The sequence below is a fragment of the Alosa sapidissima genome, chromosome 10 (genome assembly GCF_018492685.1).
Source record: "Alosa sapidissima isolate fAloSap1 chromosome 10, fAloSap1.pri, whole genome shotgun sequence".
NCBI classification, from domain to species: domain Eukaryota; kingdom Metazoa; phylum Chordata; class Actinopteri; order Clupeiformes; family Clupeidae; genus Alosa; species Alosa sapidissima.
Genome location: NC_055966.1, coordinates 5,119,871 through 5,138,915, shown reverse-complemented (window position 1 = coordinate 5,138,915; position 19,045 = coordinate 5,119,871). Strand labels below are relative to the sequence as shown.

The 19,045-nt window shown below is 40.6% G+C and overlaps 1 protein-coding gene across 3 annotated transcripts; it reads right to left on the bottom strand.

The window, feature by feature from the left end:
* Positions 1-1,435: 1,435 nt before the first annotated feature.
* LOC121721255 (aromatic-L-amino-acid decarboxylase-like) lies at positions 1,436-18,044 on the bottom strand. Of its 3 annotated transcripts, none has more exons than XM_042108020.1 (14): positions 17,914-18,044; positions 15,819-16,027; positions 14,666-14,779; positions 13,985-14,104; positions 12,374-12,508; positions 11,757-11,900; positions 11,089-11,155; positions 10,833-10,927; positions 9,436-9,503; positions 9,203-9,279; positions 7,419-7,438; positions 6,308-6,406; positions 3,278-3,379; positions 1,436-3,115 (listed from the first exon to the last, which is right to left on the bottom strand). In XM_042108020.1, the coding sequence occupies exons 2-14, from the start codon at positions 16,017-16,019 to the stop codon at positions 2,915-2,917; spliced, it is 1,443 nt and encodes a 480-aa protein (XP_041963954.1). In that variant the 5' UTR covers positions 16,020-16,027; positions 17,914-18,044; the 3' UTR covers positions 1,436-2,914. The 3 variants fall into 3 exon arrangements, with proteins under 3 accessions (XP_041963954.1, XP_041963953.1, XP_041963955.1); XM_042108019.1 differs by lacking the exon at positions 17,914-18,044 and adding an exon at positions 17,517-17,614; XM_042108021.1 differs by lacking the exon at positions 17,914-18,044 and adding an exon at positions 17,078-17,154.
* Positions 18,045-19,045: the final 1,001 nt, after the last annotated feature.

Below are 19,045 nucleotides of genomic sequence, written 5' to 3'. Positions count from 1 at the left end.
CGTTGCAGAAATCTGCAGGTGTGCTGGTGTCCACAGGGCTGCAGGTGATCATGGGGCTGCGGGTGCTGCTAACACTAGACCTCCATCACCTAGGAGCTGCTCCTGCAGGTTATTCCTTGCCAGCCACCGGTATACCATGGCTGTCATGTCTGTATCCAGCCTCCTCCGTCTCAGTGTCCCAGAGGCGCCACCATCCCACTTCTGACACCAAAATGCAATTGTATTCGATAGAGGACAGATGTAGGTTGCTAGTAACAAAATATTAGCTATCAAGTGTGGTACGATGTCTTTGTAAATTACGTTTAATTAAAAAGTGTTTCATTCTTCGGCTTGGGAACAGGGCTAGTTGGACCTCTGTCATATACAAGGACTTTTTCTTGAAATAGCACTTGTTTATTCCCGGTTCCCTCCACACCTACAACCAGACAGTAAAATGTTGCAATGGACTAGTTGCACAAAAGGCTCTCGGTGAGCTTGTTTGTTTCCTGTGGAGCCAGGTGTGTTTGAACCTGCCGCTATTCTGAATGTATTTAGTGTCTACATGTGCTTCTTTATCGTAACGTGCTGATTCACTAGGTGCAACACTCAACTGGGTCCGTGTGTAGACACTAATTACATTCAGAACAGCGGCTAGTCAATGTGTTTTGCTGTCACTCTGCATAGGTCATTTCTTTCATTGCTCTGATTGGTTTTCGGTCTCTCCAATTGCGTCCGGAGGCATTGAGACCGGCGTCCGTTGTTGATGCTTTGGAAATGGGCTGTGACTGAACCTTCCCTAGACCAATCTCAGTTACAACTGAGAAGGGTCTGGTGTCAACTAGGCCAGAGACTTTCTAATGTGGAGACATAGCACTCAAAAAATACTCCATAGAAATGCATGGGGCTAGTTTGTCACGCCAATATGGCCGTTGTCTACACATATCCCACCCCTTCCTCGGCAAAACGTCGACATGTGAATACACTGAGCCAATCATGTAGTGTGATGTGAATACATTGAGCCAATCATATGGTGTGTTGTGAAGACATCGTGCCAATCATGTGTTGTGATCTCGCCGCTGGAGCAAGATTGGTGTCGTGAAGCCTTGCGCACGCGCATTTCTGCCGAAATGGATGCCCGACGAGTGCCCAAAAAGCGTTGTCAAATGGCCGCCGAGTGGAGGGACTTGCCTAAAAGGACTTTGACTAGGCTACAACCGTAAGATGACATCAGAAAAATGTGCAGTGGTCTCAGAGCTGTGCGTGTATATATGCACTCTTCAATTAATGGCAATATTTGTAGGCCTAATATCCTCATTAGCATCAGCTGATTGAATTGGTGAATAACTGACCACTTCCCTTTTCTATCCCTTCAAGATTGAGGTTAAAAAGTGTGATAATAATGTGATTAATAATGTGTTACAAACACATTAATCACATTATTACATTACAAACATAATTATGTTACATCATAAGTTTATTGTATAAACATTTATACACTGCCAGATGTATGCAGTGTGATTTATAGCATTATAGCATTTCATTTGGATGGGTATATTTTTTAGTTTCTCTTCACTTTGAACACCTGGTACTATCAAAACAAATGTTGCAAACATACATACACATATAACCTTTTCCATCCTTTGCAAAAATACAAGCACCTGCACAAGTTTTCTTACTCACCAAAACACACATATAGACACTTTAATGCAGACAGTAAATGACATTCAGTGTGCAATATATCACCAACATGAAGGCCAATTAATGTTAAAAAATAAGTATTTGTACCCAGTAATCATAACCATACACCATTATTCATGGATTTACATGTAGGTTTGTTTTAACACAGCACTCATTGCAGTTGATTAATGACATTGGTTCTTTTGTCTTCATATTTTCTCAATATGTTGGGTTTGGCATTTGGCTACACCATTGCTAGGTGCACAAGACAATTATGTCCCTTTTGCAGCCCATTTTACAACCCTCTTTAAAAAATGAAACATTGACAGCTTTGTCCACATGTGTGCATGTATCAATGTCGAACAGCTCTTCTATTTTTTCTTTGGTATATTGTGAATTAGCTGTGTAACTCTTTTCTGAAAAGTAAAACATTTTCTTAATGGTAGGTTGTTACAATATTTACATTTTCTCCAGTGGCCATTGACACCTTAAATGGTGAGACAATAGAGCATTAAAATTACATGAATTCTTATTCAGTCTTCTAATATATCAGTTTAAACCTTCAACCATTGCACATCATGTGTATGTATAGGACAGGAGTATTCATTTTTGGGCATAATTTAAAAGGATCAACTATCAACAAACCTAACTGTAAAGTATATACAGCTCTGGAGACCACTGCACATTTTTCTGATGTCATCCTACGGTTACAACATTCGAATGAGTTGACGGTCATATTCAAAATTAAGAGACCACGGCAAATTTAAATATGACGGTCAACTCATTCGAATCAGAAAAATGTCTCATCATTTTTTCCAGAGCTGTATGTGTGTGTGTGTGTGTGTGTGTGTGTGTGTGTGTGTGTGTGTGTGTGTGTGTGTGAACAGCTATGGATGTAGGGTTTCCACCCTCCTGAAACACAAAGACCAGATTGCCATTGAGATATGGAGTAAAACTGTGGAAAGGGCCAGGCACAATGCCATGGCCATTTCTCTTGAGGTTTCATTTTTGTTTGAGTCACACTGAATCACATTTGAGTATGAGCATGAAGCCTAAAGGTGTAACCTTTTCATTCCACCAAACAGTAGCCATTTGTATGACTCCTTCTCACTACTTACTAATATAAATAGAAATCATTTATGTATAGGCTCACATATATGCAAACAGACACACACATTCACACACACACAACAGTTAGCAGAGTGGCAGGACACATAGTAAGACAGTATGTGGTTAGTTAGGGGGTGCCTATTGGTAATCAGTGTCGCTGCTTTAGCAGCAGCTCTGATGCCAGCTCGCTGATGTGGTGCCATGCCTCCTGCACGTGGCGCAATTCTGTGGTGCGGGCACAGATAGCAAAACGGAGCACGAAGGTGCCTGCCAGTTGGCAAGGGACTAGGTGGATCCTCCGGGCACTGTTGATCTGCTTCAGCAAAGCCTCATTCAATTCGTTTGATCCCTGTTGAAGAATGTGAACATTCTAAAAACAGTAACATTCTAAAGTACATCTTAGTTACAGAAATATGTCAAAGTATGCTTTTTATTATGATTGACATAATTATTATTTTACTTTTAACAAAAAGTTTAGCATATATGCTGATTAGTGAAATTGCAGTGTTACCTTAAGTCTAAAGCAGACAAGGCCCAATATAACATCTGCACTGATCTCAAATCGGGGATCATTCCGCACCATGCTTTCAAATTCTTTAGCCAAACACACATGCTGTAAGAGGAAAGAGTGGTCAACGAAAGGAATGCATTTAAAATCCAAATGGTGGTGTGGTAGGAAAAAAATGCATGGATACAACAGCTTGAGAAAAACATTCTGTATAATGATTTAAAAAAATGTCTGAGCCCAGGTCACTGAATGTAAAATAATCTAAGACTATTCTAACAGAACTTTTTCAATGCAACCACCGGGTGGCGATGTTACCCATTATTTCCATGGAGTAAAGCCAGCTCTGCTACTGATTCATACATTTCTATTCAATTAACGGAATACGTCATCATATCATCATTAGCAGCTAACTGAAGTGAATAACTGACCACATCCTCTTTCTTAGAAAATGCTGTGGTCTTTAACAAGGAGTGATTCAAGAGCCTGTTGTAAGAGTGGCGCTTGCACAGAGGGGTGTAATGTTGTTATAGTTTCATGTCACACTGTGGCTTGATTATGATGTTATTGGTACTTTCTTTCTGAAGTGATGAAATTGAATAATGTTAAATGCTGGGCTTTCTTAGTCTCAGCAGAAACCAGACTTGGCAGTGCTACCAGAGACCTCTAATGAGGAGACACAGCACTCAAAGAATCTCCCACAGAAATGTATGTGTATAGTTCTTAACGCAGACATGGCAGTCGTCTACACATATTCCACCCATTCCGCCGCCAAAAGTTGACATGTGAATACATAGTGCCAATCATGTGGTATGTTGTGAATACATCGTGTCTACATCATGTGTTGTGTTCTCACAGCTAGAGCGAGGTTGGTGTGTCGTGATTCGTGAAGCATTGCGCATGCGCAGTTCTAAATAGATGCTCTTAATCTCATGTTACTACTGGATTTATAGATAACTCTTTTATGGAGAGTCAACAACCTTGAGTTTTAGTGGTGTCTATAAACCGAGTTATACCTTTGTAGTTTAGATGTTTGGTAACCATCTGGAATAAGGTTTTAGTGTTACTGTGTGCATTTATCTCAGAACTGACACAATTATTTTCTAAACAACTGGTTCAGAACTACTGTCCAGGGACCTGTACTACGAAGTAACCTACCCAGATGTAACCCAGGGTTACTTTGTTAAACCGGGGTTGACAAAACCTGGTTATCTTATTTGGTGTTAATCGGTACTACGACGCTGATTATGAAGTTGATTTGTTGAGCCGGGGTTAACCTAATTGGAGTTTGTGCGCGTTAACATAAAAGGGGCGGGTTGCAGCGCAAGTCACCACTTTCAATGATGACGCAATCACCTTATTTTACGGATGAGGAATGCACAATTATTATGACAAGTTATGAGGAATTAAAACCCACTCTACGACAAAAATCAAATACTTCGGCAGTGAACAAAGCAAGGCTGTTGGCAACGTATTGCAGATCGGGTAGCCTAAATGCCTAAAAGTAAAGTTTTATTCCTACATGTTCTTCAAATATGTGTTACGGAGGATTAGTAGCTTGCGGAATGTCTGAAATGAGTTGAAATAATTAAATAGCCTATTTTGAGTTCATAGAAAGGCCTACAGATGCAACCCAATTCAGAAGTGGGCATATAGATTACAGTAATAAGGATAATTGAATGTTTAAGTAGCCCCCATTGACTGATTTAGTGTATGCCTATTTCTGTGAACATTTCAGATGCAACACCATTGCCAAACGCACATGGCAGCAGGTGAAAATAAAACACAAAAACATTATTCAGAATAGTAGGTTTATGTAGTAGCTTGCATTAATATTTCTTAATTATGAAAACATGTAGGCCTAGCTTATAGCCTTCACTTGGCCTCTGTTTTACAGCTAACAAGAAAAAGGTGTCTTTGAACACTAGCCTACTGTAGGAGGAAAGGCACCAGCGTGTTTTACAGTAGCAGAAGAGTTGGCCATCGTAAATAATAGTGGAAGGCCGATTATGGAGGGGGTTGAGGGAGGCATTCGGTCGGATTCTGGTGCTGTGGAAATGTGTAGCCTTTATGTGCAGGGTTCAGTAATATGACATTCAATTCAACAAGTTTGTTAAAATGGTGATTTTTATTTATTAGGCCTACAGTAGGCTATGTCCGATTTATTTTAGGTTATTCTTGCTCAGATGTTCAGCATACTGTAGGCCTATGTCCGATTTATTTTTGGATATACAGTATTCTTGCATCACCGATGGAATACATGAATGTCCACGTACGGGCATTGCTATGAGACGTCTTCCTAGATCATCTGACAAAGATAACGAATTCCCTCGGCCGACAATCTATATCTTCATAGAGAATATCGTCCGGGTAGGCTATATATATTTTCTGGCGGTCTCTAAAACCCCTCGCCCTGCGAAGAGAGTCCCTCACGATTTGCGCTCCAATGTCGTATGGATCATCCAGGTACGCCGACATGTCTCGGGAGAAATTGTTAGTGGAGGGGTGGTACTTATAAAGGGTGTGGTTAACGGAAACCTCGGGTTAACCAAGAACATAACCTGGTCGGAGCAGGTTTGAGATGCAGCGTGAATTGCCATGGCAGCATACCTCGGTTAAAACCTATCCACCTTCCGTAGTACGGGTTAATCGGGAAGTTACGCCACACGTGATCAAGTTACTCTCGAAGTTACCCAGATAAGCCAGTAACCCCGCTTCGTAGTACAGGCCCCAGGTATAATAAGCCAATGTTCCCACAAAGATAGGCAGCTGACCTAACATGACTAGGTGTTATTTCCCCTGGGGATCAATAAAGTATCTATCTATCTATCTATCTATCTATCTACTGCTGCTGTTATGCAAGTGCAAACTGTTAGGGTGTACATTGACCAGCACTTTCTGTGTCAATAAGCGAGGCACTGCACATGTTGTGCACTTGCAGTGAAACAGACCAAGGCTTAATGACTAGCATCCTTGTACTGCTGCCTAATTTAGCACGGCAAATTTGATTGACAGGAGCCAGTGAGTGGCTGCTACCTGACGTATGTAGTCCTGCAGGCCTTTGATTCCATACATGCGGAAGACAAACCACATCTTCAGAGAGCGAAAGCGTCGGCCTAGTGGAATCTGCCAGTGCTGCAGGGGCCAGAGAGATGCTATTAGAAATGACATGTCTGGTTGCTTCATCAGAACACACACACACACACACACACACACACACACACACACAAACACACATTCACCAACATTGGTGGGAGAACCCACTACAGACTACAGGCATATTCACCCCAAACAAATACATAAATACAAATATACATGTACATAAAGTATTCCAAATTAAGAGACCACTGCAAAATGTGTGGGCAGCCGTGGCCCACTGGTTAGCACTCTGGACTTGTAACCAGAGGGTTGCCGGTTCGAGCCCTGACCAGTGGGCCGCGGCTGAAGTGCCCTTGAGCAAGGCACTTAACCCCTCACTACTCCCCGAGCGCCGCCGTTGTAGCAGGCAGCTCACTGCACCGGGATTAGTGTGTGCTTCACCTCACTGTGTGCTGTTTGTGTTTCACTAATTCACCGATTGGGTTAAATGAAAAGACCAAATTTCCCTCACGGGATCAAAAAAGTATATATACTTATAATTTGAATATGACCGTCAACTCATTCGAATGTCACTCAGCAACCGCAGGATGACATCAGAAAAATGTGCAGTGGTCTCTTCATTTTTTCCAGAGCTGTATATCCACACATCAGTAAACTGACATGGTACCACCACATCCACACAAACTCACACACACAGGGGAAATAGTCAGAGGGGACATTATTATCATGATAGATTATGACTGGTGCAGTGCTGTGTACAGTCCTGATGTTTTCTGTCAATGTCAGAGGACTTCGACTTTAAGGGGATGAAATTACACTGACATCAGTGGCAGCACACATGGTACACATCAGTCTGACTCTAGGCCCAAACAAACAAACAAACTGGAAAATGTGTTAAGAACAGTCAGCATGACTGAGTATGAAGGATTCAAATTGCGATGTGTGTTTAAATCAAATGAAAAACAAAAAAAATACTGTTGATGTTACACATTTGGATGAAATAAAACCAAAAATAAGTTAAACATAAATATTAGATTCAGCCACTTACTCTGTAATCTGTGATCAGTCCTGAAAGAGCAAAATAAACAGAGGTTAATCATTCTTTGTCAAAGCTGATAATGGGCTGACAATTCATTAGTTGATGTATCAGACATTTGAATTTACACTACACATATAAACAACCGTAGAGAAACTGAATAGCTTGTTCATTTGTTTTGATAGTGATGACAAATGTCACTTTCTAATTGTTATTTTTTCACTCAAATAAGCTGCAACTGTATGAAAACTGGCTTATTTGGAGGTTATTCATGGGCTGTGCTCTTGTACTGCACACAAACCACAGATTGACTGATGTCACTGACAACTAAACAGAGAGAAGCCCTCAGCTCTCCAGCGAAGGCAATAACCTGTAATCTCATTTGCCTGTTTTGTTTTCTCTCTCTCTCTCTCCTGCTTTCTCTCTCTACAAGAATATCCACTGGCTTTGTCTGTGAGCCCACTAAGGGTCAGCTGCCTGGCAGGTCGTGGGAGGGAAGAGGGTCCGTCTTTTGTCTTCCTGTCAGCACAATTATGGTGAGGCAGCAGGCACAGCTGCAGGCTAGCCTCCACAGCGGCGCTGCTTTTATCTGCATCTCATTCAGGAGCGTCACGGCGGCAGGGGGATGAGCACAGAGCAGGACGACATCAATACAGGTAAAGGCAAGAGCCTCTCTCGCTACATTCCAGGTAATTCCACTGCCAAGCGGAGAGGCAAAAACCACTCACACCGTTTCTTAGCAGTTGAGAATGTTGGATTCAGAACTTATGATTTCTATATTAAAAGTAGTAGTAGTATTAGTAGTAGTATCATAAGTAGTAATGTCCTGGTGTTTCGGTTGTTCTTCCACACATGAGATGACTGATTTTATTTCATTCTGTTCCTATCCTGTCCATGTGTATATCTGTGAGTGACTATCAGTTTAAAGATAAAAGGGAATGTTATGGTTTTGCAGTGTTTCGCTGTTCTGCATGGGTGCATCCCCTGTGTCAGTAGTTATCTGCAGCGGATTGCCAGGTTGGCACTAATCAGGGTCTGATTCAGTGTGGTCCATGTAAGATGGGATGAACAACTCCATCTCCCGTCAGCCTGGAAGGATACTTAAACCCTAACTATGTCCTTGTCTAGTTAGAGCAGCTGGTGGATCTATATGCAAAGTCATGCTGTCTCTCCTTTGATGCGCATCATTGTAAATAAAACTGTTCCTGATTTTTCCTACCATTGGCCTGACTGGGTCTTCATTCATATGTGATATAAAAAATACCATTACAGTGCATTATTGATACCAAAAAGATTTACTAACTATTGCTTCTCTCTCCCAATCTCTTTCACATACACACATGCTCACACACTCCCAATGTATTATGTTTAGGTAGTAGCTCTGGTCAGTGTTTATTTGACCATGATCATCACAGTCTTCCTGCTCAGTATAAGGCAAGCATGGGATAGCTTTCAGGTGACTAAGCAGACAGACTGTTGGCCATGACGTGGACATGAAAGTAATTGCTCAAGCTCTCTACAGGAGGTCAGGAGCCTGTACGTCTTAACAGCTATTGAATCATTTGGTCGTTTACTACAGCCAGCTAGCCTCTGGTTTTCAGCAATCATTTTCATAATGAACCGTCATCAAATATGTATGATCATTAGACTATTGTAATGAATATTAACATCAGGAGGGAGGTACTCCCTATAGGTAAACTATAGGTATGTTTGAATATATATGGTGAACAACTTCAGTCTGCACCTTTTGTGCAAATATTGCACAACTGGTTCTCCTAGTTATTGTCTTGCATTACCTGATTCTTCGTGATCATGTTTAAGGTAGAGAGGATCCATTTTGAAAGCCCCGATAAGGTCGGATCTCCTCTTTACCCTGTAGAAAAGAAAGTGAACACATCATTATTGTATGATGTAGAAATAACTAGACATTGGAGTGAGATGGAGAGCACAAATATGACATTTTATACATCTATATGTATTTCATGTATTAGAACATTATGTTCCTGAGAGAAACATTCTGTGTTCTCACCACATTGTGGAGCAGTCAAAGTTGACCAAAAGCCATTTGTGTGGGTTAAAATTGAACGAGTCTGCAAACTGGAAGAAAATAAAAAGATCTTGCAGTAAGGTACTGTAATAAAGCATAGTTCAGCACAGCCAGCACTGACGCAGTTAATGGTGTTCTTGGGCTTCACGTATTGTCCTCATTTCATCTCACCTCATCATTTCAGACTGATACTACAGTATAGTACCCCACATTATATTTCATTAATTATAAACATCATGGCAAATTGTGTAGAATAAAAAAATAGAGCTGGTTGCACTGGTTGACAGAAATACTAAAACTTCACAAGAGAAATGTTGGTGCTGTTTATTTGCACACACTTGTGCGTAATTCTTTTGTTTAACAATCATGAATCACACATGTCCATTTTCATAAAGTGAGAAACACTAGTATCTGCTGTTTCATCTGTTTGCTGTTCTGCTTTTCAAATATCCTCTCCATCTGCCGCAATAAAAACAGCCAGTGGAATACAAAAGGACAGCACAGACGTGATGAGAAGGCTTCCGTTTGACTGGGTGCTGTGTGCCACTTCACTTCCTGGAAACTGTTACTAAGCCAGTTTCGAGCCCTACTGGACACAGCTGTCAGTCAATTCAAAGATAATGGTCTGGTCTTTTTTCCATACAGATGAGCCCTATTGACTACCATTGCTTGAACTCATGCTGACAATAAACAGTGATATTTCAGCTTGCGAGTTATCTAAAGGTCTGCTAGTGCCTCAGGAAATTACTTTACCCTTATCAGGGTGCACACCAGCAATACGCCTCAGCAGGAGAGGCCTTGAAATTCAATGGAAGATTAAGGATTTCTAATTTTGCACAGATTTCTAAACACATCAGTCACTCTGTGAACTCCTCTCTTGACATTTAAGTGCTGCTCTGTCCCCGCACATGCAGACAACCCCTGTTAGCCCCAGAGCAGGGAGAGTCTTCATTTGTGTTTTGTATTTAATAGTAGGGATGAATTATTATTCTACAGTATTAGTCTAACATCTTTGCAAATAGCCACACCCATCTGCACATTATTCACTATATTTACTCTGAACTTCTATTTGAAATGTTTTAACATATTAGGGATATATTATATTATATATTATATTATTAAATTCTTTAATTTAATACATGCACAAATGGGTTATGTAAAAAGTAAAAATGACTTGTCAGTCATAGCAGGAAAATGATACAATAATTATAACATTAGACTAACCATGATCTATACATTGAACATATAACACTGTTTGTGGAATCTTTCTCATGTTAAATAAACTACCACTTGTAGGCTACTGAACAAATCAAGAGGTTTTTGGTACATTGTGTAAACTGGCATCTTTCATTATACATATGATGGACTGCTATTATTACCTCAACACCATTCAGGAGAGGCCTGAATTCAGGACAAATGAAGGAGCTTCCTGCATACGCTGCATCAATATGCATCCACATGTTCTCTGCATTACCTGGAACCAGAGAACCCAATCAGTGTGTGAATCCTAGAACCTTGGCAGGCATTTGATGGACAATATTTTCAGGTACCACTTGAAGGTGTATTCTGCAGATTAGCTACCCCACAGATAAACACAGAGAGACATGGGTAATGTGAAAAACATGTACTACTCACAAATAGGTCCCAGTTCTGTGATGTGATCAAAAGCACATGATGGAGTTGTCCCCAGTGTGGCACAGAACTGTAAACACAACGGAGTGGAGAGGGTGGATTAATACAGGTGAAGCATTTCATAACATAACTAACTAAATAAAATAAGTGTGTGGGGAAATCCATGCCATGTGTACTATAAAATGGTTCCTGGTTTCATTTGATTCTGCAATGTCAGTATTGTTTCTGGGAATAAACGAAAATATATGTTTTATGTACTGTGCACGTATTACAAAGGCCTGTTCACCAGTGTTTAAAATCAGATGGTGACCTCCTGATTCGATTATGGTGGCAAGAAAACCTTCACTAACTACGTTAGTGGTCACAGAGTCCTCAGGCAACAGTTTCAGAAGGAAAGCAGAGGGAGGGGCAATTACATCTGTAAACACAGCACCAGAGTGTGTGGGGTGCCAGATAAGCTTGTACGCATGTCATGAAATGCCTCCTCTGACACATTCAAGGTTTGTTGGGTTAACATCACATTATGTGAAGAAAATCACAGAATAGGGAGGCATCTGCACTGAATGGAGACACCAACTGAATCAATCAATAACCCTCCCAAAAAATATGCTTAGTGGTGGCCTTGACTATGAAGAGCCATTGTCAGCTAATGAGAAGTCTTGCTCACTCACATAGGTTGGTATTAGGCCAGCATTCTTGTCCTCTTCAATGATCCTTCGGAAAGCTTCTCCCCGGACAGCAAATTTTTCATCAGTAGGAACATTACGCATCCTCATGCTACCGATCAATCCAGCTCGCTCCACAGAGGAGTGTGCCTGCATTATAAAAAAAAATATTGCTATTTTTATATTAAGGCTATGTGACTTTTTCTTCACCCTGCTAATTTTAATGTTAATGTAATGTTTATTGATGTCATTGTAAGTCTCTGTGGACAAAAGAAGAACTATTAACATAAACATAAAAAACATTTCATGATTATTACAGTATGTAAAGGTTAAAAGTGCACAGAAAAGATCTTCCTCAGTATTTTTTGAAGCTCCTACACAGAGAGATATAGATGGGTTACAGCTAAGATATTTTCGGATGAAACATGTTCTCCAAAAACAATCTAATATGAATTTCGACATGTTAACTCCTCTGAACTACAATAATTATTTTAGCAGAGATTCTCATACAGATAAACTGTTGGGATGAAAGTGTCCTTAATGTAACCATCAGGACTGATTCGAGTGAATGTATATTTAGTGAGGAGCTCAGTGTTCATAATAGACTGGCATTGAGGTCTTACCTGATCTGAGGTGTAGGCCACCAGTTTTGAAATAATGTCAGCCTCAGAGCGGTCAGGCTGTTCAGCCAGGATCTGTTGGACCTTCCTGCGTCGAGCAGCAAGGAGGGCCACTAGCGTGGCATCACTGGCACTGCCCTGAGTTCACACCATGCATATTAAATATTCAATTAAATTTGCATGTCAGTCAAAATTTAAATGTACACTTCTATTTCTATTAATATTTTTTCGATTACCGTATATTTTTGCCTAATCATCTTTTTATAGCTTCACAAAACAATATTTTAACTTTAAAATGCTAAACTTTACCCAAGGCCATATTACAGACATGACAACATCCTTCACCAAAACCCCTCCCCCTTGTGTCATATTGCTTAATTAGTAAACAGTCAGAAATAATCAAGTCGATTTTAAGGGCAGGTGTATAGTCCAAGCCCTTTTTTTGGGGGTCGGGGTTGTAACCCATTGTGATGTTGTGATGTGGCCCATCTGTATGTTACAGCTTCTCTCTATTTTTAAATGTTGTCAAATGTCAGTGAAATCTCATTCAGTTTTGTTTGTCTCATCTTTCAATTTATGCCAACAAGCTTTGCTCTATCATAAGCAACAGCTTCAAAATGACAAAAGGGGCTCATTAGTCTTGCAAGCGAGTGCCATTTGTTGCCATGGCAAGAACCCCCAGTAAGTGAGATGGGCATGGAGTAGTACACAGAGAGAGGAGGAGGAGGAGGAGGAGGAGGAGGAGGAGGAGGAGGACAGGCAGAGGCCACGCTGAAGAGGAATAAACTGATCTGTCATCGGCACACCACAGCTGCACAGCCGTGTTGACTGGCCAATAATGAATGTGAAACTGCCTGTGTCACGAAAAGCGCCACCATCACCATTTGCTTTTGATCGACAGGTTAAAAGGCAATTTCCTGCCATTTTTCCAGGCATGTGATGCTGGAGGGAGGCAATCAATGACAAACTGTGTCTGTACGAGGATTTAAGGGACACGACTTGTTTGTTTTTCCCAATCCCTCTATTGTTTGCTGTATGTTTGCTGAAGCAAGGGTATCATTCCACCAAAGAAAAAATAAATAACTGGATGGGCTTTCAACCTAAAGATTTGCTTTACTGTCATTATTCACACAAAACCTGTCATGCTATTTCAAGCACATGGTGACAACAAACAAAAACCTGAATAACAACAAGCAAACAACAACAGAAGATGACTACCACTGTGCAATCTCCCAAATGCTCCTTTAATTTCCAATAAGCATTATATTACAATGTATATTTTGAAGAGCAGTAGCCGATTATATCCAAGTAATTGTCTTGCAAGTTATGCTGTCTTTAGCCAGTTAGATGTTTGTGGCACTATCAATAGTATAATCTCAGATGACTGGTCTACCTAAGCTTTTCATTTTGAGTCTAAGAGTGAATGTGCAGTGAATCTCTATGCTCCTGTTATCCTCCCTAACTACAAAATCGATAAACTGAACACATAGATTAGCGTCTTATTTGAATTTTGAATCTTGAATTTCCCCTTGGGGATCAATAAAGTATCTATCTATCTATCCATCTATCTATCTATCTATCTATTTTGGCTAGTATGTTACCAGTGCAGCCCACCTGTATGACTCCGCCCCCCTTTCCAGAGGTGCCGGCTATGAAGTCCTCCGGGAGGTTCAGCATCTTCCCCAGCCAATCCAGCATCACCGTCTCCAGTTCAGTACAGGCTGGACTGGCAGCCTAGACAATCATAAAGGGGTTAAGAAAAACACATACGTTAAACTGATTAACTGGCAAAACTCCTTCACTGAGTAGTAGTGCTGTGATATAATACTGGTGTGTGTGTGTGTGTGTGTATGTGTGTGTGTGTGTGTATGTGTGTGTGTGTGTGTGTGTGTAAATGTGTCTAAATGCAAACAAAAGGTTTATATAATTGTGTTTGTGTATGACTGCTATTCCAGTGTTTCCCATTTGTCCCACAAAATTAAATTATGATAAGGATGCTAAAATGCATGTACTTCTCATCATGAAATTCAAAGATAAAACAGCACAAATTAGAAAATACCCAAATGGTGCAACTCTTTGAGCAATGTTGCTGGGCAACTACATGACCGGTTCCATTTGTTCTGATTGGATGATCATGATCAGTTGCCTGCTGATGATTAAAGTTCTCCGGAAAAAAGCATTGTTGCCCAATATTAATGAGAATGTGCCAGAACAACAATTACCAGGAATATTGGCCAGCAACATTGCTCAAAAATGCTTTAGAGGCACAAAGAAACAAGACTGCATTCGTCATACCCAGGAAAAGCCGATGCAGCCAATCGCCCCAGATAGCATGTCAGCCAGCATCGCCGGAAATGAGCTGGCCGTGGGGAAGTAAGCATAGAAATATGGACTGTGCCAATGGGTTACCTATAAAGGAGAAGGATTTTCACTAGTTTAAGGAGACTGAAAAAGTGCAGTATGAAAACACTAAGAAATACTAGGGTTAACAACAGGATTCAACAAGTCATCTATCCTAACACGCTCTCCCTTGCAAAACATTGGCCTCTAAAATGGAAAAAACATTTTCAATTAAGCTATTTTTTCATATGAGGTGTTTCCAAGTACATAGAGGTGCCATGGCAGCCCATTCCCTACAATAACAGTGGTATGGAAATCTTGTTTATATTTTTAGTGTTGTCACATTACTCGTTTTGCTTTAATTTACTAAACTGGAGAACATTACATTTATTTTTCCACAAATTTGTTTCTGCCATGGAGGACCCTAGCAACACACTAAAAATGTACAGCTAAAAAGACATAATTCTTTCTGAAGGATAATTGCTTACATCTTTGTTCAATTCCATTTCTGTTCTGTTATGGCTGCAGCTTGCATCCACACAAACATTTCACCTAGTGACTTGGCAAAGTCAAATAGAATTAATTATTGCAGAGAGAGAGAGAGAGAGAGAGAGGCCCGAGGCAGTCTATAGCTCTGCCTTCCTTGCAGGATTTTCCAGTAGTGAGTCACTCATTAACTTACGTTTCTTAATTCACTTACAAAGAGGTGTTTGGGGAGGAATTAGTTTTAGACAGTCAAACTGAACACTTTACGACTGGATGAAAATAATTTATTAGCAGGTCATGACTCAAAGAGGCTGGCTATTGAAGAGTCTGTGATTCTGATCGTTTGGTAGTGTATTGTTGTGCAGCCAAAATGAAAAGGCTCTGAACTTCAGATACTTTGAGCTACACACACCAGTGGCGCAACAAGCTTTGAACTTTGAACACTTAATAAGATAAGAGTGTGGCAGAAGAACGGGACATATCTGCTGAATTGTCCAGCGGGAGAAATCTGACTAAATAGAGATTCAGATCTAAATATCTAGTGAAGAGTTGAACATCAGCAACACAAATGTTCAAAAGTGATGTGTCATGTTTTTACAAACAGGTGGCTATCTGTTCCTACCCCTGGCATGATGACCCTCTCGATGTCCTTGACCACATCATCATAGCTGTCTGGGTCCTCGGGAGCCTCTTGTGGGATCAGACCCCTCAGGTAGCCGGGCTCCACATCTGGGTAGACCTGCCTCTTCTCAATGTTTTCAATATAGTCAGCAATGTAGTCCACCATCTCTCTCCCACGCCTCCGAAACTCTGTTGCATCCATCTCCACAGCTAAAATACAATGACATATATGAAGCATCCGCTTTCGGGTGTTTTGGGGCTTTAGTAAAGATATCCCATAATGTAAGAAATTAACTTTATAATCTGTGTTGTCAAATAGACATGTTTTGATCCATTTAGTGTAGACTCTGCATACACATTCATGCTCCATACACACATTTGATCAGATCCCAATCAGCTTCAGAGTGGATAGTGCTGCACAGTTTTACACCTATTTTAGCTCAGGTATAGTTTATTCATGGAACGCTCAGTCAACGCCAAGCCTGGAAAGAGCCATACTTAAACGTCTTGTATTAGGTACATAAGTCTTTACATTTGGCATTAGAGTTTACCTCGGTGTCACCACATGCCCCCTTTGAGCAAGTGTAATTACAAAAGCCTCTAATCCTTTCACCTGTGCCCGGATTCACAGGCGCAAACAGTTTCTGTCTCTAATCCGATGTAATGCACACTAATACAGGTGGGTGAAGGGGTAGGCCCATAGACATATGGGTAGGCCTACCAAGTGAGGTCTAGGTTTTAAAACAATCTCATGCCGTAAAGCCGTACAGAAAAAGCGTTCGGTGGCCGAAATCACGTCAATCAAATCCAAAGTAAAAGCAAAAAGAAAAACAAGAGCTATCTCTTCTCTCAATGAACCCTACACGTCCTGAAATTTTACTGCACAAGATGACAGAGTTGATTTTCAGAGGAGACATTATGCCTACTGTAGCCTATATATTGTCTTTCCTAATTGTGGGCAGTTAAAACCTAAGCCTACCGTTTTAGTAGCTTAATTTAAGAAAATGAATGGCCTGACAGCTTTCTAATGTTTTTGAAGACCACATAGCCTAATCAAATTCTGAACATTTAATTTGCACTATGCCAAGCAGCCAAGGGTTAAAAAACAACAAACTCCGGTCGATCTGATCCAGCTGCAGCACAAACATTAGTGAATGCCTTTATCGTGTAGACTAGCCTACACATCAGACCAGACCAGTGGCTAGTTAATTGGACACGGTGAAACAGCCAAAAGTGATTAAATATTAGGATTAGACTTACATTAGCCTAATTCAAACTGTCGCTGAGATAACCTTCACTAGGTAGCCTACTGTCCGAAACGTGTGCGTCGAATGCCACCGGTGTAGTGGGCAAATAGGGTCAGTGTTCCACACAGATCGCGGATGCATGAAAGTGACTTTTTAGGTTTAGGCTATCACTTGGATTGAATTAAATTGCTGGGTGAGTAGAAATGATCATGACACACTTTGGGAAATATATAATATTGGGTTTATCAGCTATGCGTGAATTAGTTCCTTTGAACTTTTTGTCTTCACCGCACTTCACTATCTTTTAAAGGTCCTTGGATATGACTTTAAACCAAATACTTTTAGAATCGTCAGTGATCTGTAGCTTTCCCTTATTGTCGATAAAGTAAATTATATTAGTGAAATATATTTAGTTAACATATATTTGTTACAACCAAATATTATCATAATACCTGCTCCTGAACAAATAAACAAAAGATATCTACCACATCCAGTCATTAGAGCCAAACAGGTAGGCTACATCGACCTATTTTCTAACTGGCACGCTAGTGAGTTTTCTGTGGACGTTGACCATAGCTAATAATCTCCTCATTCAACAAGTGCTACCGCTCTTTCTCCACCCACATACACACATAGACTCATCAAGCAGTGTAAGTAATGTATCATTCTAAGGTTATACACAGTATTTTCCACAAGATTTCACCGGGAGATCTCTCATGTCACAATCAGATAGCCTATGAGCCCATGAAGCAAATACATGCACACACACAGATGCATTAAGAGTAAGAGAGCCTACCCAACCCTTCTCAGAGGATTAGGTCGAATAGGGGGGGGGGGGGGGGTACTCACACTGTCAAGCGCTGGACCGTCCTCTCTGTCGTCAGTCCCTATCTCACACCTTCACTCCTAGAGGTGGACACAGCAGAGTGATGGGGAGCAGGGAAGGCAGTCAGAGCCTTTATCAGCCGAGGGCTCCCTGGAGCCAGCCAATGGAAGGGTGGCTCTTAGCCAGAGTGTGGCGTGTGCAAGCCGGAAGGGTTGATTCACAATAGGGTTAATGAGATCATGCTCACTTTCCATACAGAGGGCTCATAGCAATTACAGTTCAGGAGGATTTTTGTCATTCTGGATTTTCAGTTATTCATCTGTGAGCTTTCACATACAAACACATATAAAGATAATCAGTTTTGTCTGCTTGAACCTTCTGACGTCCTTTTTACAACATTCACATGGCCACATAACCTTTGACACCATAGCAAACATTTACTATGAGGAAAATGTTCTTAGTAATGACAAAATGCATTGAAACGCTTAATGTTAGTACAAACTATAAAAAGGTCACTTCTGAGACTAATAATCATAGTTGTATAGTGACTTAGTGAAGCTATGCTGTACCACACATACTGTAAGTCTCATATGTCTTCAGAGAGTGATCTAAGAAATGTAAGCATTGTGAAATATATGTTTGAATGAAGACTGTGCTTGGAAGGTGTGCTAAGTTTTTATCATGCTATTCCAGCTGCAAAATGTGGGCTTTGGTTGCACCTAGTGGTTGAAAGTAACAATTGCTCCAGTTAATTGTCTTGCTATTGCACTCTTTTTATTGCTTTAAAATGTCAACAAAAGAAATATCACAACTAAAATACAGTAAAAACAAAAGCATGAATCTCCTGGGACAGGAGCACCAACACTTTGGGACATCGTATAAACACAGTGTTGTACTTGAGTGTTGTGTGTTACTTGGTTAAATGTATAAAATGGTTAAAAAAGCTGTGAATAGATGTCTGTTTCCTTCTTTCCATTTGAGATTAAAAAAAAAAATGTATTAGGTTCAAGTTCCTCCTCAGTTCTGTACTTTAATATAATACCTAAATGCAAGTTGTCATCCCTTTATTTCAATTCTCATCCCCAGAGCTGGCCCAAGCTCTGATGGGGCCCTAAGCAGAATTTGATTTGGGGACTGTGACGGAGTACCGTCACT

Bases quoted from the DNA above. Each gene is read 5' to 3' on its own strand.
- LOC121721255 (XM_042108019.1), bottom strand. From the start codon at position 17,562: ATGACTGGATGTGGTAGATATCTTTTGTTTATTTGTTCAGGAGCAG. The intron at 11,901-12,373 runs GTAAGACCTCAA...TTTATAATGCAG, and splicing joins TGGCCTACACCTCAGATCAG to GCACACTCCTCTGTGGAGCG. The intron at 10,928-11,088 runs GTGAGTAGTACA...CTCTGGTTCCAG, and splicing joins CACAGAACTGGGACCTATTT to GTAATGCAGAGAACATGTGG.